Source organism: Gopherus flavomarginatus, chromosome 23 (assembly GCF_025201925.1).
Source record: "Gopherus flavomarginatus isolate rGopFla2 chromosome 23, rGopFla2.mat.asm, whole genome shotgun sequence".
Lineage (NCBI taxonomy): Eukaryota > Metazoa > Chordata > Testudines > Testudinidae > Gopherus > Gopherus flavomarginatus.
Genome location: NC_066639.1, coordinates 14,971,362 through 14,989,486, shown reverse-complemented (window position 1 = coordinate 14,989,486; position 18,125 = coordinate 14,971,362). Strand labels below are relative to the sequence as shown.

Genomic DNA, 18,125 nt, shown 5'->3' with positions numbered 1-18,125 from the left:
CTCACTCCACCCCACCCCCAGGCATCGGAGGGTGCGAACCCAGGCGTTCTGGGGAGTTCCGGACCCGAGCAATTCCATCCTGCCCATTGAATCCCCCACCCAGACGGATACAGCAGCCTCCTTTCGCGTCCCGTCTGAAACTCCTGCACGGCCATGGGGGGTTAAACGGGCTGCAGCCAACCCAGAGGTGGCTGCATCTCAGCGCTGGGCGAGGGGTCCCTGGGTAACCAGCCGCCCTGCCCTAGAGGTGGCTGCATCTCAGCGCCGGGCGAGGGATCCCTGGGTAACCAGCCGCCCCACCCCAGAGGTGGCCGCATCTCAGCGCCGGGCGAGGGGTCCCTGGGTAACCGGCCACCCCTTCCCAGAGGTGGCCGCATCGGGCGAGGGGTCCCTGGGTAACCGGCTGCCCCGCCCCAGAGGTGGCTGCATCTCAGCGCCAGGCGAGGGGTCCCTGGGTAACCAATTGCCCCACCTCAGAGGTGGCTGCATCTCAGCGCTGGGCGAGGGAGCCATGTTTTTGGAGCCCAGTGTTGAGCACTCTAATCTCCCCTGGACACTCAGATGACGAAAATGCTGGACCTGCTGGAGGATTTCCTGGACTATGAAGGCTACAAATACGAGCGGATCGATGGTGGGATCACTGGGACGTTGCGGCAAGAGGCCATCGACAGATTCAATGGTACGATTCCTCCTGCCCAGACCCCCCCAGACTGAGATCGGGGGCCCGTCACGCCAGGCGCCGCCCAGGGAAGTGGTGACGTCGTGAGCTGACGCCTCCAGCCTGGGCCCCGTGATCCCGGTGCCGGCGTGAATCCCCCTGCGGCTGGTCGGGGGAAGTCGGTAGTAGCAGAGACTTGCGTTGGCAGCTGTGGGCGGTTTGGTTCGTTAGTGTCCCGCTCTCGTCAGGCAGGAGATTCCAACCCGGCCCCCTCTGCCTCAGTCCCACCAGTGCCCAGGGTCATGGACCCGGACAGCGAGAGCTTTGACGGTTCCAGATCCAGATTGGGGGGCGAGGGGGGTTTTTGCCCATGGAGGAGGCTGGGATTTCCCCCGTGTGACCCGTGCGATCTCTCCCTGCAGCTCCCGGGGCCCAGCAGTTCTGCTTCCTGCTCTCCACCCGGGCGGGGGGCTTGGGCATCAACCTGGCCACCGCCGACACGGTGGTCATCTTCGATTCCGACTGGAACCCCCACAACGACATTCAGGTGAGTCCCCTCGGGGGCAGGTTTCCCGGGATGCCTGCTGAGGAGAGCCGGGCCCCGACCACCCACGGAGCCTCCCCTCTTTACCCCAGTCAGGGGTCTGGCCCCTCTCTTGGGGGGCGCTACGGCCCTGCCGTGAAGGGGAGTCCGGGAAGAAGGTGGCTGGCCAGAGAGATGTCCTTGGGGAGGGGTAGGTAGATGTTTGCCTCTGAGATGGGGTGGGTGGATCTGGGTCACGGGGAGGGAGGGAGGGAAGGGACAAACTGTCATCCCTGGGTGCCTGGATGGTTGGGTGGACGGGGAGGCAGACGGGTGGGTCGGATGGATGGAGGGAGGTGGGTGGATGGTTGGGTGGACGGGGAGGCAGGCGGGTGGGTCGGGTTGATGAGGAGGCAGGCGGGAGGTTTGGACGGACGGGGAGGCAGGTGGGATGGACGGGAAGGCAGGCAGGTGGGTGGATTGGGCAGATGGGGAGGCAGGTGGGATGGACGGGAAGGCAGGCAGGTGGGTCGGGCTGATGGGGAGGCAGGCAGGCGGGTGGATTGGGCAGATGGGGAGGCAGGTGGGATGGACGGGAAGGCAGGTAGGTGGGTCGGGTGGACGGACGGAGGCAGGCGGGTGGATGGTTGGGCAGAAGGGGAGATACGTGGATGGACGGACGGAGGGGCAGGCGGGTGGGTTGGGCGGATGGATGGACAGACGGACAGGTGGACGTGGAGGCAGGTGGGTGGGTCGGGCGGACGTGGAGGCAGGCGGGTGGGTCGGGCGGACGTGGAGGCAGGCAGGTGGGTCGGGCTGATGGGGAGGCAGGCGGGTGGGTCGGGCGGACGTGGAGGCAGGCGGGTGGGTCGGGCGGACGGGGAGGCAGGCGGGTGGGTCGGGCTGATGGGGAGGCAGGCAGGTGGATGGTCGCGCAGAAGGGCAGATAGGTGGATGGACGGATGGAGAGGCAGGTGGGTGGGTTGGACAGACAGGGAGGCAGGTGGGATGGACGGGAAGGCAGGTGGGTGGGTCGGGCAGATGGGGAGGCAGGCGGGTGGGTCGGGCGGACAGGGAGGCAGGCAGGTGGGTGGGTTGGATGGATGGGGAGGCAGGTGGGATGGACGGGAAGGCAGGCAGGTGGGTGAGTCGGGCAGATGGGGAGGCAGGCGGGTGGGTCGGACGGACGGGGAGGCAGGTGGGTGGGTTGGATGGACGGGGGGAGGCAGTTGGGATGGACGGGAAGGCAGGCAGGTGTGTCGGGCTGATGGGGAGGCAGGCGGCTGGGTCGGGCAGACGTGGAGGCAGGCGGGTGGGTCGGGCTGATGGGGAGGCAGGCAGGTGGATGGTCGCGCAGAAGGGGAGATAGGTGGATGGACGGACGGAGAGGCAGGCGGGTGGGTTGGGCGGACTGGGAGGCAGGCAGGTGGGTGGGTCGGGCGGACGGGGAAGCAGGCAGGTGGATGGTCGTGCAGAAGAGGAGATAGGTGGATGGACGGACGGAGAGGCAGGTGGGTGGGTCGGGCGGACGGGGAAGCAGGTAGGTGGGTTGGATGGACGGGGAGGCAGGTGGGATGGACGGGAAGGCAGGCAGGTTGGTCGGGCTGATGGGGAGGCAGGCAGGCGGGTGGGTCGGCTGGACGGACAGGGAGGCAGGCGGGTGGGTCAGGGAGGCAGGTGGGTGGGTCGAGTGGATGGGTGGATAGGAGGCAGGCAGGTGGGTCGGGTGGACGGACGGGGAGGCAGGCGGGTGGGTCAGGGAGGCAGGTGGATGGGTCGAGTGGATGGGTGGATAGGAGGCAGGCAGGTGGGTCGGGTGGACGGACGGGGAGGCAGGCGGGTGGGTCAGGGAGGCAGGTGGGTGGGTCGAGTGGATGGGTGGATAGGAGGCAGGCAGGTGTGTCGGGTGGACGGACAGACGGATGGGGAGACAGTCGGGTGGACGGACAGACGGACGGGGAGACGGGCTGGCACCCCCGCATCTCACCCCACGCCCACCCGCCCGGCCCCGCAGGCCTTCAGCCGGGCTCACCGCATCGGCCAGGCCAACAAGGTGATGATCTACCGCTTCGTGACGCGGGCCTCGGTGGAGGAGCGGATCACGCAGGTGGCCAAGCGGAAGATGATGCTGACCCACCTGGTGGTGCGCCCGGGGCTGGGCTCCAAGGCCGGCAGCATGTCCAAGCAGGAGCTGGACGACATCCTGAAATTCGGCACCGAAGAGCTTTTCAAGGACGAGAACGAGGGTGAGGGGCGGCTGGGTCTGGGGAGTGTGTGTGTCGGGGGGGGGATGGGAGTGGGGCTTGACGGGTGGGGGAGGGGATGGCTGGGGTGGGGTTGGGGGACACAGGTGGGGCTGCCTGGGACGGGAGTTAGGGGATGGCTGGGGTGTGGGGGAGAGAGAAGTGGGGGATGCTGGTGAGGGGGTGGAGGATGGTGTGGCTGGCTTGGGTTGTGTGGGGCGAGAGATGAGTGTGGGGCTTGTAGGTGGGGGACGGGGGTGGAGTTCGGGGGGGGCCAGCTGGGTGAGGGGGCAGGACTAGGAGGAGCCTGGGCTGTGTGAGGGCCTGACTGGGGTGGGGGCGAGGCCAGGCTGAGGGATGGGGGGGGCCCTGCGATCCCAGGGGGGCGGAGCCTGGAGGTCAGCGGGACCACCCAGCAGGGGGGAGGCGGGGCTTGGGGCAGGGGAGAGGAGCCCCCCCAGACTTGCCCCCTGGCTCCAGCCTCCCTGGAGGGGGGATTGAGGGGCCCCCGCCCTGACGTGGGTCTGGCCCCCCAGGGGAGAACAAAGAGGAGGACAGCAGCGTGATCCACTACGACAACGAGGCCATCGCCCGGCTGCTCGACCGCAACCAGGACGCCACCGACGACGCCGACGTGCAGAGCATGAACGAGTATCTCAGCTCCTTCAAGGTGGCCCAGTACGTGGTGCGGGAGGAGGACAAGGTGAGTGGGGGGCGGGCTCTGGGGGGGGAGGGCACCCCGCCCGCCCCGGCCCCACCCCTCACCCCGCCCTGCCTCGGCAGATCGAGGAGATCGAGCGGGAGATCATTAAGCAGGAGGAGAACGTGGACCCCGACTACTGGGAGAAGCTGCTGCGCCATCACTACGAGCAGCAGCAGGAGGACCTGGCCCGCAACCTGGGGAAGGGCAAACGGGTCCGGAAGCAGGTCAACTACAACGACGCTGCGCAGGAGGACCAAGGTGGGCGCTCGGGGGGCGCAGGGGCTGCGGGGCGGGACTGAGGGGCACCGGTAGAACTGCGGGGCAGCGAGGCAGGGCTGGGGTAGCATGAGCCGGCCCCTTTGGTATTAAGCTGGGGCCGTGTGGGCCAGGCTAACGAGCCGCGCAGCAGAGGGGATCAGGAGGAGGAATCTGTGCTCGGATTCCTCGCGTCCCCCGCGCTAACGAGGGACGGGCCGGTTCCGGTTACAAACCGCCCTGCTGGTATTTCAGACAATCAGTCCGAGTACTCGGTGGGATCGGAAGAGGAGGACGAAGACTTCGACGAGAGGCCGGAAGGTGAGGGCCCGGGTTTGGGGGTACCGCAGCTCGGTGTCAGCGGGGGAATGGCATCAGACCCTGTCCAAGGCCCATTTAAACCCCGCGTTGGCATGTCAAACTTCTTGTCGGGGGGAAAAGAAACCACAGAAATTTGCGGAGAGACAGATTCCGTCCGTTGTCTCCCGCTTGTCTAAACTTGCTCTGCTCCTGCACGGAGGAGACCCGCGTGACTCGGCCCGTAGTTAGCACGTAGGAAAGGTGGTTCCTCTTGCGTGGACCTGAGCACGCGGGCGGAAAAGCTGCTCTTCTTTCTAGCGGGAAAGCTCGGATAGCGGGGGGTTAACGAGCACGGTCCGGGGGCGTTGTCGGATACAGCCGGCGTCGGAGCTGTAGTGTAGACAGACCCTGCCGCTCTCTGAACACGGCCCCTGGCAGGTGGCTGGGCCGGGCGGGAAGCCTCGAGCCCAGCATCCGAGATGTATTTTGACCACCGTCTCCAGATCTCGCGCCTGGTGTGACGGGGGGCACGGCGGGGGCTCAGTTTGGGACGGGGTGGGGTCCGTGCAGCTCGGAGAGCCGCTCCAGCCGTCCCTACGCCAAGCACCGGGCTCCGTTCCCGGCTCCGGCCTCTCTGGGCTGGCGGGCAGGGGCATTTCATCGTGTCTCCTTCCGCCCACGCAGGCCGGCGCCAGTCCAAACGCCAGCTCCGCAACGAGAAAGACAAACCTCTGCCACCGCTGCTGGCTCGAGTCGGGGGCAACATCGAGGTGAGACACGGTCCTGGGAGCCTGGACGCCTGGATTCTCCTCCTGACTCTGGGAGGGCAGTGGGGGCTGGTGGGTTAGAGCAGGGGGGCTGGGAGCCAGGACTCCTGGGTTCTCTCCCCGGCTCTGCGAGGGCAGTGGGGGCTGGTGGGTTAGAGCAGGGGGGCTGGGAGCCAGGACTCCTGGGTTCTCTCCCCGGCTCTGGGACAGGAGTGGGGGCTGGTGGTTAGAGCAGGGGGGGCTGGGAGCCAGGACTCCTGGGTTCTCTCCCTGGCTCTGGGAGGGGAGTGGGGGCTAGTGAGTTGGAGCAGGGGGGCTGGGAGCCAGGACTCCTGGGTTCTCTCCCCGGCTCTGGGAGGGGAGTGGGGGCTGGTGGTTAGAGCAGGGGGCTAGGAGCCAGGACTCCTGGGTTCTCTCCCCGGCTCTGGGAGGGGAGTGGGGGCTAGTGGGTTGGAGCAGGGGGGCCTGGGAGCCAGGACTCCTGGGTTCTCTCCCCAGCTCCAGGAAGGGGAAGCAGGTGAGCTCTGGCTCTGCGAAGCAGGGCCTCATCTCTCAGCAATGGGCCCTGCAGAGGGTGGGGAGCTCCCCGGGGAGGGCGCTGGGGGGGACCGGCAGAGGGCCGGGAGCTCCCCGGGGGGGGTGCGGGGGGTCTCTCTCTCTCTCTCTCACCCGCCTCCGCTGTCAGGTGTTGGGGTTCAACACGCGCCAGCGCAAGGCCTTCCTGAACGCCGTCATGCGCTGGGGGATGCCCCCCCAGGACGCCTTCACCACCCAGTGGCTGGTCCGGGACCTCCGAGGCAAGACAGAGAAGGAATTCAAGTAGGTGCCGGCCCGGGGAGAGCTCGCCAGGCCGGGCTGACCGGGGAGACCCTGCTCCCCGATTCCCCCAGCCTCTCTGGGGCCCGGGGAGGGTGGGGAAGCAGGGCCCCCCCCCCAATCCGTGGGTGCTGCCCGTTCCCCCTTGCCACGTGATGACGCTTCTTACTCATCTGAGCGCCCCGTTGCGCCGCCAGCCGTCTGCTTTCCTGGAGTGGGCACGGGAAGGCGCCGCCCCCTCCCTCGCGCAGACGGAGATCACCCCCTCGTGGGGGCGGCCGGGCCGGGGCAATGAGGGGGGCGCGCCTGAGCTGTGGCTGTCCCCCTACCCGGAGCCGGCCCGCCACACAGGCTCCCTACGCAGGGTGGGATGAGAAGCCGGGTCTGATGGCAACTGGCAGGCATTTGAGGGTGGGGAGCCAGTGATTCCCCCCCCATCCCATGTGTCCTAGCCCCCGCGCGTTGCTAGCAGCGAGCCAGCAGGGATTCCCCTCCAGCCCAGGCGCTCAGCGGGGCTGTTCTCGCCAAGCGGGGGGCTCCATGGTTCTCAGCTCCTGCTCTCCCCCACCGCAGGGCCTACGTCTCCCTCTTCATGAGGCACCTGTGTGAGCCCGGGGCGGACGGCTCGGAGACCTTCGCCGACGGCGTGCCCAGGGAGGGGCTGTCCCGGCAGCAGGTCCTGACGCGCATCGGCGTCATGTCGCTGGTCAAGAAGAAGGTGCGTTGCCAGGGGCGGGAGGAGGGTTGGCGGGGGGCTGGGGTTGAGATCCAGGGTCCCGGGACTGCGGAAAGGAGCTTGGACACCAGGAGAGGATCCGAGGTGCGGGCTGAGCGGCCTCCAGGGAGGAGGCCTGAGCTGCGTCACCTCGGTGTCTAGTGAAGCCGATCCTGGAGTTGGGGCAGCTTGGACAGGGGGTGGGAAAGGCCCAAGACAGCATGATTCTGTGAATAGCCACTGCCCTTCCGCCCCACCCCCAGCCGTACTGTGCCTCAGTTTCCCTTCCTGCCCTTTGTCTGTTTAAACTGAGCTCTCTGAGACAGGTTTTTTTTCTCACTATGTGTCTGACAGGCTCCCCCATTTCATTTGGGGCAGAGGAGTTGATCTCGGTCGTAGGTGGGGGGTCTGAATTAGGGTTAGGGAGGGCGAACGGAGCCACAGAGGGCCGGGGTGGGGGGCGCCTGGCGTGTGGGACTGATGCGGCGCCGTCGGCTCCCCGCAGGTGCAGGAATTCGAGCACATCAACGGGCGGTGGAGCATGCCCGAGCTCATGCCCGACCCCAGCGCCGACTCCAAGCGGTCGTCCCGCGCCTCTTCGCCAACCATCAAGACCTCCACCACCACCCCCGAGCCCAGCTGTACCAACACGCCCTGCACCTCCAAGCCAGGTAGGGCCTGGCCCCGATCCCCGGGTCCCGCCCCTCTGCGCCGCAGCCCGGGAATCGCACCCACATGGGCGGGGGAGGAGCCCGGGGCCTGCCCCCATGCACAGGGGGGCTGGGCGGGGTCCCCTGGCGCCGCCCAGTTGATGCCGGTCTCCTCGCAGCCACGCCAGCCCCCAGCGAGCGCGGGGACGGGACGGGGCCGCTGGCCGAGAAGGAGGAGCTGGAGGCGGCCAAGGAGCCGGAGAAGGAACCGAAAAGCGGCGAGCGGATGGAGACGGAGGTTGGTGCTCGGTGCAGATCCTGGCGCTTCCCAGCCCAGCTAGGGACCCAAAGGGAAACTGAGGCAGGGGGGCCTTGCTCGGGGCTGATCTCCCGTTCCGCTGGCCACGCGCGGCGCAGGGCAAGGCACAGCCACCCGGGCCTCATCTCTACTGCGCTCGGGTAGTTTCGAGATTTGCACGTTTTCCCCTTGTTCCATGGTGCGGCGACACCGAAATCTTGTGGGTACCCCCTGCCCCCCCCCCGAGACAGCCCAGAAGGGCATTGGCCAGCGAGCAGGTCCCTGATTCCATGGGATAATTCCCCCGTGGCTGAAGATGGGATCCAGGGAGGTGCCTCCCTCTGAGACTCAGTTTCCCCACGTGGGGGTGATAATCCGCCCCTCGTTCTGGGGCAGATAAACGGGGATTTCCCACAGCGTTTCCGCCTCCTCGAACCCGTGTCCTCTCCCCGTCAGGGCCCTGCAGCGGACCAGCCAACGCCCACCACCTCCCCCGGGGAGAAGAGCGAGCCGAAAGCGGACGAGGACGAGCCCCTGGTGCCGGGGGATAAGGAGTCGGAGGCAGAGCCCTTGGTCAAGGAGGAGGAGAAGTCGGGTAACGCCCGGTCTCTCTGTTGGAGTCAATGGGGCCAGCTGGTGTCAGTGGGCGTCTGTGGGGAAGGATAGTGTCTATGGGGCTGGATGGATGGGTGTATGGGGATGGAGAGCCTCTATGGGGTGGATGGATGCATAGCGTCTATAGGGATGGATGGAGATCCAGCGCTTTGCCTGTCTGACAGATGGGGAAACTGAGGCTGGGATTGTTGCTGGGCCTTCCCTGGGGAGGTTGTGGCCGAGATGAGTCCTAACCTGCCTCCCTCCCGAGCTTGTCCCGGGGGCACCTGGCTGATCTTGGCTCACAGGTCTCGGTGCCGTCTGGTTCCAGGCGCCGGGCCGGAAGAGCCGGTGACGGAGAAGGCCGAGGAGAGACCTGCTGACAGCGATGAGCCCAAGGAGAAGGGGGATGGGGAAGGGCCGGAGGTGAAGAAAGGTAACTTCCTTCCGCTCGGCGCGAACTGGCCCTGTGCAGCTCCGTCGGGGCGTTAACTCTGAACCCTAATGATGGCTATTTAAAAGGATGCCCTTATCAGCTCTTTCACGCACAGCCAGTGGGGGTGGGGGGCAGGATTTGGGCTGGAGCAGTCGGTCGGTGGGCATAGCAACTAGGGGCGTTGACTCTGACCCCTAATGATGGCTGCAGCGTTCCTTGTGCTTGCAGAAGAGGTGAAGGTGGAGAAGGAAGCTGGCAAGGAGCCCAGGGTGGGCAGCATCAAGGAGGAGAGCAAGGCCAACGGGCGGAAGGAAGACAAGGCCGACAAGCCCCGATTCATGTTCAACATCGCAGACGGCGGCTTCACGGGTGAGAGGCCACCCGAGAGCTGCTAGTGTGCCGGGGCTAGCGTCTGGAGAGCGGGTGCGGAGAGTGGGGAGGGGAGGACGGTCTGTGCAGCGCCCGGCGCGACGGGGCCCCAATCTCGGTCGGGAGCGGGGGGTCGTCTGGGCGGTGTGGGCACCCCTGTGGATCTCACACCGCCCATTTTCTCCGCAGAGCTGCACACGCTGTGGCAGAACGAGGAGCGGGCGGCCATCTCCTCCGGGAAGCTGAACGAGATCTGGCACCGACGCCACGACTACTGGCTGCTGGCTGGCATCGTGCTGTATCCTTCACCACGGCCTGGCTCTGGGGACGGGGAATCTGAGATCGTGCAGCCCCCCCGCCCCCGCCCGTGAATTTCAAAGTCTCTAATCAATCCCAGCATGCAATGTCCCCCGCCTGCCCTGTAACCCCCAAGCCATGGGATATCACCGATCCCCAAAACATTTCCCTGTGGAACTCCCCGCCACTGGATATTACTGATCCCAAAATCCAATTTCCCTGTGGAACTCCCCACCACTGGATATCACCAGTCCCAAAACCCAATTTCTCTGTGGAACTCCCCACCGCTGGATATCACCGATCCCAAAATCCAATTTCCCTGTGGAACTCCCTGCCACTGGATATCACCGATCCCAAAGCCCAATTTCTCTGTGGAACTCCCTGCCACTGGATATCACCGATCCCAAAGCCCAATTTCTCTGTGGAACTCCCCGCCACTGGATATCACCGATCCCAAAGCCCAATTTCCCTGTGGAACTCCCTGCCACTGGATATCACCGATCCCAAAGCCCAATTTCCCTGTGGAACTCCCTGCCACTGGATATCACCGATCCCAAAGCCCAATTTCCCTGTGGAACTCCCCGCCACTGGATATCACCGATCCCAAAGCCCAATTTCTCTGTGGAACTCCCCGCCACTGGATATCACCGATCCCAAAGCCCAATTTCTCTGTGGAACTCCCCGCCACTGGATATCACCGATCCCAAAGCCCAATTTCTCTGTGGAACTCCCCGCCACTGGATATCACCGATCCCAAAGCCCAATTTCCCTGTGGAACTCCCTGCCACTGGATATCACCGATCCCAAAGCCCAATTTCCCTGTGGAAAACTCTGCCACTGGATATCACCGATCCCAAAGCCCAATTTCCCTGTGGAACTCCCTGCCACTGGATATCACCGATCCCAAAACCCATTTTCCCTGTGGAACTCCCCGCCACTGGATATCACCGATCCCAAAACCCATTTTCCCTGTGGAACTCCCTGCCACTGGCTATTACCGATCCCAAACCCCATTTTCCCGGTGGAACTCCCTGCCGCAGGATGTTACTTAATGCCCCAGTGCCAGGATTGATACCCGCATGTTCCAGGGAGCCTGGTTGTTTTGCCCGGTCTCCTCCCACCCCGGAGAGCTGCCCAGCCAAGCTTTCCTGGCACCCCCATTCCTGGCGGGTTCTCGGGAGCGTCCCCGAGCCTCTCCCCTCCCGTGAGCCATCGGGGGGGATCTGGTTGGGAGCGGGAGGGAGGCAAAGGGGGCAGCCCCTGTCCCGCGGCCCGTCAGGATCCTTAGCGCCCCCCGCCCGGAGCAGGCACGGCTACGCCCGCTGGCAGGACATCCAGAACGACGCCCAGTTCACCATCATCAACGAGCCCTTCAAAACCGAGGCCAACAAGGGCAATTTCCTGGAGATGAAAAACAAGTTCCTGGCCAGGAGGTTCAAGGTAGGAGCGAGAAGTGGGGACCCCCCCACCCCCCCGGGCGGGCAGCAGGGCCTAGGACCCCTCTTAACAGCAGGGTCCCAATGCCCCTGGGAGAGGAGAATCCTAACGTAGGACTCCTGGGTTCTCCCCGGCTCTGGGAGGGGAGTGGGGCTGGGGGGTTAGAGCAGGGGGGGCTGGGAGCCAGGACTCCTGGGTTCTCTCCCCGGCTCTGGGAGGGGAGTGGGGGCTGGTGGTTAGAGCAGGGGGGGCTGTGAGCCAGGACTCCTGGGTTCTCCCCGGCTCTGGGAGGGGAGTGGGGGCTGGTGGGTTAGAGCAGGGGGGCTGGGAGCCAGGACTCCTGGGTTCTCTCCCTGGCTCTGGGAAGGGAGTCGGGGCTGGTGGGTTAGAGCAGGGGGGCTGGGAGCCAGGACTCCTGGGTTCTCTCCCCGGCTCTGGGAGGGGAGTGGGGGCTGGTGGGTTAGAGCAGGGGGGCTGGGAGCCAGGACTCCTGGGTTCTCTCCCTGGCTCTGGGAAGGGAGTGGGGTCTGGTGGGTTAGAGCAGGGGGGCTGGGAGCCAGGACTCCTGGGTTCTCTCCCCGGCTCTGGGAGGGGAGTGGGGGCTGGTGGGTTAGAGCAGGGGGGGCTGGGAGCCAGGACTCCTGGGTTCTCCCCGGCTCTGGGAGGGGAGTGGGGGCTGGTGGGTTAGAGCAGGGGGGGCTGGGAGCCAGGACTCCTGGGTTCTCTCCCCAGCTCTAGGAGAGGAGTGGGGGCTGGTGGTTAGAGCAGCGGGGCTGGGAGCCAGGACTCCTGGGTTCTCTCCCCGGCTCTGGGAGGGGAGTGGGGGCTGGTGGGTCAGAGCAGGGGGGCTGGGAGCCAGGACTCCTGGGTTCTCTCCCAGCTCTGGGAGGGGAGTGGGGGCTGGTGGTTAGAGCAGGGGGGGCTGGGAGCCAGGACTCCTGGGTTCTCTCCCAGCTCTGGGAGGGGAGTGGGGCATGGTGGTTAGAGCAGGGGGGCTGGGAGCCAGGACTCCTGGGTTCTCTCCCAGCTCTGGGAGGGGAGTGGGGGCTGGTGGTTAGAGCAGGAGGGCTGGGAGCCAGGACTCCTGGGTTCTCTCCCAGCTCTGGGAGGGGAGTGGGGGCTGGTGGTTAGAGCAGGGGGGGCTGGGAGCCAGGACTCCTGGGTTCTCTCCCAGCTCTGGGAGGGGAGGAGGGTGGGGGCTGGTGACCGTCCGTGAGCCCTGTGCCCCTGCGGGTTGTGGGTGGCTCAGCAGGTCTCCTGCCCCCTTCCCCGCAGCTCCTGGAGCAGGCGCTGGTGATCGAGGAGCAGCTGCGCCGAGCCGCCTACCTGAACATGACTCAGGACCCCAGCCACCCGGCCATGGCGCTCAACACCCGCTTTGCCGAGGTCGAGTGTCTGGCCGAGAGCCACCAGCACTTGTCCAAGGAGTCCCTGGCTGGCAACAAGCCTGCCAACGCCGTCCTTCACAAGGGTAAGAGGAGGGCGGGCAGGCGGGCGCGGAGAGGACGGTGTCTGTAACGTCCAAAGCATCCTCTGTACCGTGCTCTCTGAATCATTAAAGTGGGGTTGTGATCAGAAATGCCGCTGTGTTCGGTTGTCTCCTTAATCCTGCTCTGTGTATCTCTGGTGTATCCTCTGAGTATCTCTGGTGTATCCTCTGAGTATCTCTCTGTGTATCTGCTGAGTAGCCCCCAAACTTCTGCTGAGTAGCCCCCCAAGCATTGGCTAAGTATTTCTGGGGTGTCACTCGAGTATCAGCTAAGTAGCTCCGGTGTATGCCCCAAGTACCGGATGGGTATGTCTGGAGTATCTCTAGTGTATCTGATGACTGTCCTCCAAGTATCTGCTGAGTATCGCTGATGTGTGCGCTGAGAATCGCTGGTGTATGCCCTGAGTATCTGCTGAGTATCAGTGTATGCCCTGAGTATCGCTGGTGTGTGCCCTGAGTATCTGCTGAGTATTGCTGGTGTATCTCTCGAGTATCCTTTGAATATCTCTTGGGTATCACTTGTGTATTTCTCCCCGAGTATCATGTGAGTATCTCTGGTGTATTTCTCCCCCAAGAATTATGTGAGTATTTCACCTCCCTCCCTAACCCCGAGTATCATGTGAGTGTCTCTGGTGTACTTCACCTCCTGCGTATCTCCGGTGCATTACTCCACCATCACACCCCTCCCCCCCACACCTGACGGGTATCTCTGGTGTATTCCTGTCCCGGGTATCATGTGAGTATCTCCGGTGTATTCATCCTCTGAGTATCTCTGGTACATCGGCCTCCCCGCTGAATATCTCCGGTGTATTTCTCCTCTTGAGTGTCACTTGAGTATCTCCGGCATATTCATCCCCCCTGAGTATCACTTGAGTATCTCTGGTGAATTCACCTCCCCACCCCTGGGTATTACTTGAGTATCTTCGGAGTATTCATCCCCCTGAGTATCTCTTTCTCCTGAGTATCCTCTGAGTATCTCTGGAGTAATCTTCCTCCTGAGTATCCCCCGAGTATCTCTGGAGTCTTCATCCCCCGAGTATCTCTGGAGTAATCGTCTCCTGAGTATCCCCCGAGTATCTCTGGAGTCTTCATCCCCCGAGTATCTCTGGAGTAATCTTCTCCTGAGCATCCCCCGAGTATCTCTGGAGTAATCTTCTCCTGAGTATCCCCCGAGTATCTCTGCAGTAATCTTCTCCTGAGTATCCCCCGAGTATCTCTGGAGTAATCTTCTCCTGAGTATCCCCCGAGTATCTCTGCAGTAATCTCCTGAGTATCCCCCGAGTATCTCTGCAGTAATCTTCTCCTGAGTATCCCCCGAGTATCTCTGGAGTAATGGCCCTCCCCACTGGAGCCGACCTGACATGGAGGTTGGGGGAGACGGGGCAGGGCCCTGCTCTGCCTCGGGCGTCCCGGCCGGCTCGGCCCTGGCGGGGTGGGGCCACCGCGGGGCAGCCGGCCCGGCCCCCGCGCCCCGCCTGACGCCTCTCCCCCTCTCTCTGTCTCTCCACGCCCCAGTGCTCAACCAGCTGGAGGAGCTGCTGAGCGACATGAAGGCCGACGTGACGCGCCTGCCGGCCACGCTGTCCCGCATCCCGCCCATCGCCGCCCGCCTCCAGATGTCGGAGCGCAGCATCCTTAGCCGCCTGGCCAACAAGGGCACCGAGACGCAGACGGCCCCGGTAATGCCTGGGGGGGCTCGGCCACGGCCCCGTGGGCCTTGTAACCACTGGGGGCTGGGCCCCATGGGCCCCATAATGCCTGGGGAGGCTTAGCCACACCCCGTGGGCCTTGTAACAACTGGGGGGCCTTGGCCCCGGCCCCGAAGGCCCCATAATGCCCTGATCCAGCCCCCGTGTGCCTGGGGAGCTCACTGCCCCCCACCTTCTCTTCCAGGCCTTCCCACCGGGCCCGTACGCCACCCCCCAGAGCTTCGGGGGCTCATTCAGTGCCGGAGCCCTGCCCACGGGGGGGGGCCAACTACAGCCAGATGCCCGCTGGGTCCTTCATCACAGGTCAGCCCCCGGGTCCAGGGTACGGTGGTGGGGGCTGGGAGCCAGGACTATCCCTGGCTCTGGGAGGGGAGTGGGGGCTGGTGGTTAGAGCAGGGGGGGGCTGGGAGCCAGGACTCCTGGGTTCTCTCCCCGGCTCTGGGAGGGGAGTGGGGGCTGGTGGTTAGAGCAGGGGGGCTGGGAGCCAGGACTCCTGGGTTCTCCCCCTGGCTCTGGGAGGGGAGTGGGGGCTGGTGGGTCGGAGCAGGGGGGGCTGGGAGCCAGGACTCGGGTTCTCTCCCCGGCTCTGGGAGGGGAGTGGGGGCTGGTGGGTCAGAGCAGGGGGGCTGGGAGCCAGGACTCCTGGGTTCTCCCCCCGGCTCTGGGAGGGGAGTGGGGGCTGGTGGGTCAGAGCAGGGGGGCTGGGAGCCAGGACTCCTGGGTTCTCCCCCCGGCTCTGGGAGGGGAGTGGGGGCTGGTGGGTTAGAGCAGGGGGGCTGGGAGCCAGGACTCCTGGGTTCTCTCCCCGGCTCTGGGAGGGGAGTGGGGGCTGGTGGGTTAGAGCAGGGGGGGCTGGGAGCCAGGACTCCTGGGTTCTCTCCTTGGCTCTGGGAGGAGTGTGGGGGCTGGTGGGTCAGAGCACGGGGGCTGGGAGCCAGGACTCCTGGGTTCTCTCCCTGGCTCTGGGAGGGGAGTGGGGGCTGGTGGGTCAGAGCAGGGGGGGCTGGGAGCCAGGACTCCTGGGTTCTCTCCCCGGCTCTGGGAGGGGGGTGGGGGCTGGTGGGTCAGAGCAGGGGGGGCTGGGAGCCAGGACTCCTGGGTTCTCTCCCTGGCTCTGGAAGGGGAGTGGGGGCTGGTGGGTTAGAGCAGGGGGGCTGGGAGCCAGGACTCCTGGGTTCTCTCCCCGGCTCTGGGAGGGGAGTGGGGGCTGGTGGGTTAGAGCAGGGGGACTGGGAGCCAGGACTCCTGGGTTCTCTCCCCGGCTCTGGGAGGGGAGTGGGGGCTGGTGGGTCAGAGCAGGGGGGGCTGGGAGCCAGGACTCCTGGGTTCTCTCCCCGGCTCTGGGAGGGGAGTGGGGGCTGGTGGGTCAGAGCAGGGGGGGCTGGGAGCCAGGACTCCTGGGTTCTCTCCCTGGCTCTGGGAGGGGAGTGGGGGCTGGTGGGTTTTTCTCTTTTCACCCCAGTTCCCCCCTCTTCCCCGCAGCCGCCACCAACGGCCCCCCGGTGCTGGTGAAGCGGGAGCGGGACGCCGACCCCCTGGAGAAGAAGGAGCCCCGGGCCGGCGAGGTGATCTGTATCGACGACTGAGGGGGACCCCTTTCCTCCCGCGGGCAGGGGGCAGCCCCTCCCCCTCTTTCTTTCCCTGGGGGGGCACGATACCTGCCCCACCCCCGCTCTATCCAGACGGGACCCCGCTCCCCCCCACTTCCTGGGGGGTGGGTACGTAGCCTGGGCGGGTGACGGGGGGGTCCTGCCCTGGGACCCCCGCCCCGCCGGCTACTCTATAAATATGAATATATATATATATATACACACATACTGTATGGGAGCCCCCCGCCAGCCCCCCAGGCCCTCCCCTCAGCACCCCACTGGGGGGGCAGCCCCCCCGGCTTGGGAGGGTGACCTCCCATCCCAAAGCGGGGCAGGGGGGCAGTTCTACCTCGCTGCGGTGTGGCTCGGGGGGGGCTGGGCGGGTGGGAGGGCGCCGGGAGTCACTCCGGATTGTCGCCAGTTCGCATCACTTCTTGTTTAAACTGCGCGGAATAAAGGCACCGTTTCCTTGGCTACGTGAGCCCGCCTCCGGCTGTGTTTGCGGGGGGACGGGGGCCTCCCTCCCCCCGCAGCGGGGTGGGGCCCCGTGCCCCCACAGAGGGAAGCCGCTCCCCAAAAACCTCCCTAGCCCCCACCACACCTATCCCTCTTCACGCAACCCCATCCCCCCACACACCTGTCCGTCCCCTCACGCCTGCCTGTTCCCCTGTCCCCATACACCTGTTCATCCCCTCACGCCTGTCTGTTCTCCTGTCCCCACACACACACCCGTCCCCACGCACCTGTCCGTCCCCTCACGCCTGCCTGTTCCCCTGTCCCCACACACCTGTCCGTCCCCTCATGCCTGTCTGTTCCCCTGTCCCCACACACACACTCCTGTCCTCACACACCTGTCCGTCCCCTCACGCCTGCCTGTTCCCGTCCCCACACACCTGTCCGTCCCCTCATGCCTGTCTGTTCCCGTCCCCACACACCTGTCCGTCCCCTCATGCCTGTCTGTTCCCCTGTCCCCACACACACACTCCTGTCCTCACACACCTGTTCATCCCCACACACCTGTCCGTCCCCTCACGCCTGTCTGTTCCCCTGTCCCCACACACACACCCGTTCGTCCCCTCACGCCTGCCTGTTCTCCTGTCCCCACACACCTGTCCGTCCCCTCACGCCTGCCTGTTCCCCACACACCTGTCCGTCCCCTCACGCCTGCCTGTTCCCCTGTCCCCACACACCTGTCCGTCCCCTCACGCCTGTCTGTTCCCCTGTCCCCACACACCTGTCCGTCCCCTCACGCCTGCCTGTTCCCCTGTCCCCACACGCCTGTCCGTCCCCACACGCCCACCTCGCTAACCCCATGTATCCGTCCCCCTGCATCCTCTCTGTCCATCGCGCCCCAGGGACCCCGTCTGTCCATCTGTCCCCACACCCCTCTTCACTCTGTCCAGTCACCCCCCTGCCGCTGCTCCCCCACACTCGTCTCTCGCCCCTGCCCCACAGAGCCGGCCCTGCAGGAGCTCCGGGCAGACGCATCCAATAACCATTTCCTGCGGGGGCCTGTTCCGACATCCAGCAGGGCTGAATCGGGCAAACCCGCCCGGCCGGCGCTGGCGTCGCCTCCGAATTGATCCCGGAGCGGCCGCAGGCCCCCTCGTGGCATACCGGGCGCGGGGGGCAGGCTGGGACCACGGCGGCACAGAGGGTGCTGGGCCCCGGGCCGTGAGCAGCATCCAGGGGTTGGCGTGTGCCGGGTCGAGGGGCTTTGCCCCGTCTGCAGCAGGGGTGAGCACTCGCCCCTGGGGAAACGGGGCAGTCCCGAGCCCCCCGCTGGCACAAACACCCGGCGGTGCAGGTGTGAGGGCCTTACGGGAGAGGAAACCCCAGGTGTAAACGGCTTCAAACTGGAGCAGAAAGGCAGGACCGCCTGGGTGAAAGGAGGGGGCCTGGGAGCCCGGACTCCTGGGTTCTCTCCCCAGCTGGTAGGGACCCATGTGGTGCTCTAGTCCCACCCCTCTCCCCCATAGCACGCAGCTTGGAGCCCTGCCCCACACACTGGGGCCACAGGCCAGGTGGAGCCGGGGGTTAGTGAAAGGAAGCAGCCCCCGGGTGCTGGACTGAGGGGGCCCAGTTGGCTTGGGGAACGGGGCTCCTGCCAGGAACCATGAGGTGCTAGTGGAGCGGGGAGGGGGGAGAAACACCCCCCCCCCCGGCTCTGCTCCGGGGGCAGGGCTCAGCCCCTGTCTGGAAAGAAAAAGCCAGGTGGGGAAACTGAGGCACGGTTTGTTCGGGCCCCGCCCCACAGAGCACACGGATGTCACAGCC

General features: G+C 65.6%; 1 protein-coding gene and 1 long non-coding RNA gene across 4 annotated transcripts in view; both read left to right on the top strand.

Moving 5' to 3' along the window:
* CHD3 (chromodomain helicase DNA binding protein 3) overlaps positions 1-16,329 on the top strand; it is a 62,235-nt gene extending 45,906 nt beyond the window's left edge. The window contains exons 22-41 of the mRNA XM_050933234.1: positions 562-679; positions 1,081-1,205; positions 3,196-3,427; positions 3,961-4,127; positions 4,208-4,385; positions 4,638-4,703; positions 5,367-5,452; positions 6,135-6,268; positions 6,839-6,983; positions 7,486-7,651; positions 7,810-7,928; positions 8,385-8,523; positions 8,854-8,958; positions 9,169-9,327; positions 9,517-9,625; positions 10,932-11,064; positions 12,337-12,532; positions 14,066-14,229; positions 14,444-14,562; positions 15,742-16,329. Of these exons, the coding sequence (XP_050789191.1) occupies positions 562-679; positions 1,081-1,205; positions 3,196-3,427; positions 3,961-4,127; positions 4,208-4,385; positions 4,638-4,703; positions 5,367-5,452; positions 6,135-6,268; positions 6,839-6,983; positions 7,486-7,651; positions 7,810-7,928; positions 8,385-8,523; positions 8,854-8,958; positions 9,169-9,327; positions 9,517-9,625; positions 10,932-11,064; positions 12,337-12,532; positions 14,066-14,229; positions 14,444-14,562; positions 15,742-15,985 (2,904 nt within the window). The 3' untranslated portion in view covers positions 15,986-16,329. The remainder of the gene's footprint in view (positions 1-561; positions 680-1,080; positions 1,206-3,195; positions 3,428-3,960; positions 4,128-4,207; positions 4,386-4,637; positions 4,704-5,366; positions 5,453-6,134; positions 6,269-6,838; positions 6,984-7,485; positions 7,652-7,809; positions 7,929-8,384; positions 8,524-8,853; positions 8,959-9,168; positions 9,328-9,516; positions 9,626-10,931; positions 11,065-12,336; positions 12,533-14,065; positions 14,230-14,443; positions 14,563-15,741) is intronic.
* On the top strand, positions 1,212-2,811 carry LOC127039507 (uncharacterized). Of its 3 annotated transcripts, none has more exons than XR_007771078.1 (3): positions 1,212-1,652; positions 1,988-2,074; positions 2,726-2,811. It is a non-coding gene; the product is annotated as an uncharacterized LOC127039507 (long non-coding RNA). The 3 variants fall into 3 exon arrangements; XR_007771077.1 differs by having other exon boundaries at positions 1,212-1,706; XR_007771076.1 differs by having other exon boundaries at positions 1,212-1,785; positions 1,984-2,074.
* Positions 16,330-18,125: the final 1,796 nt, after the last annotated feature.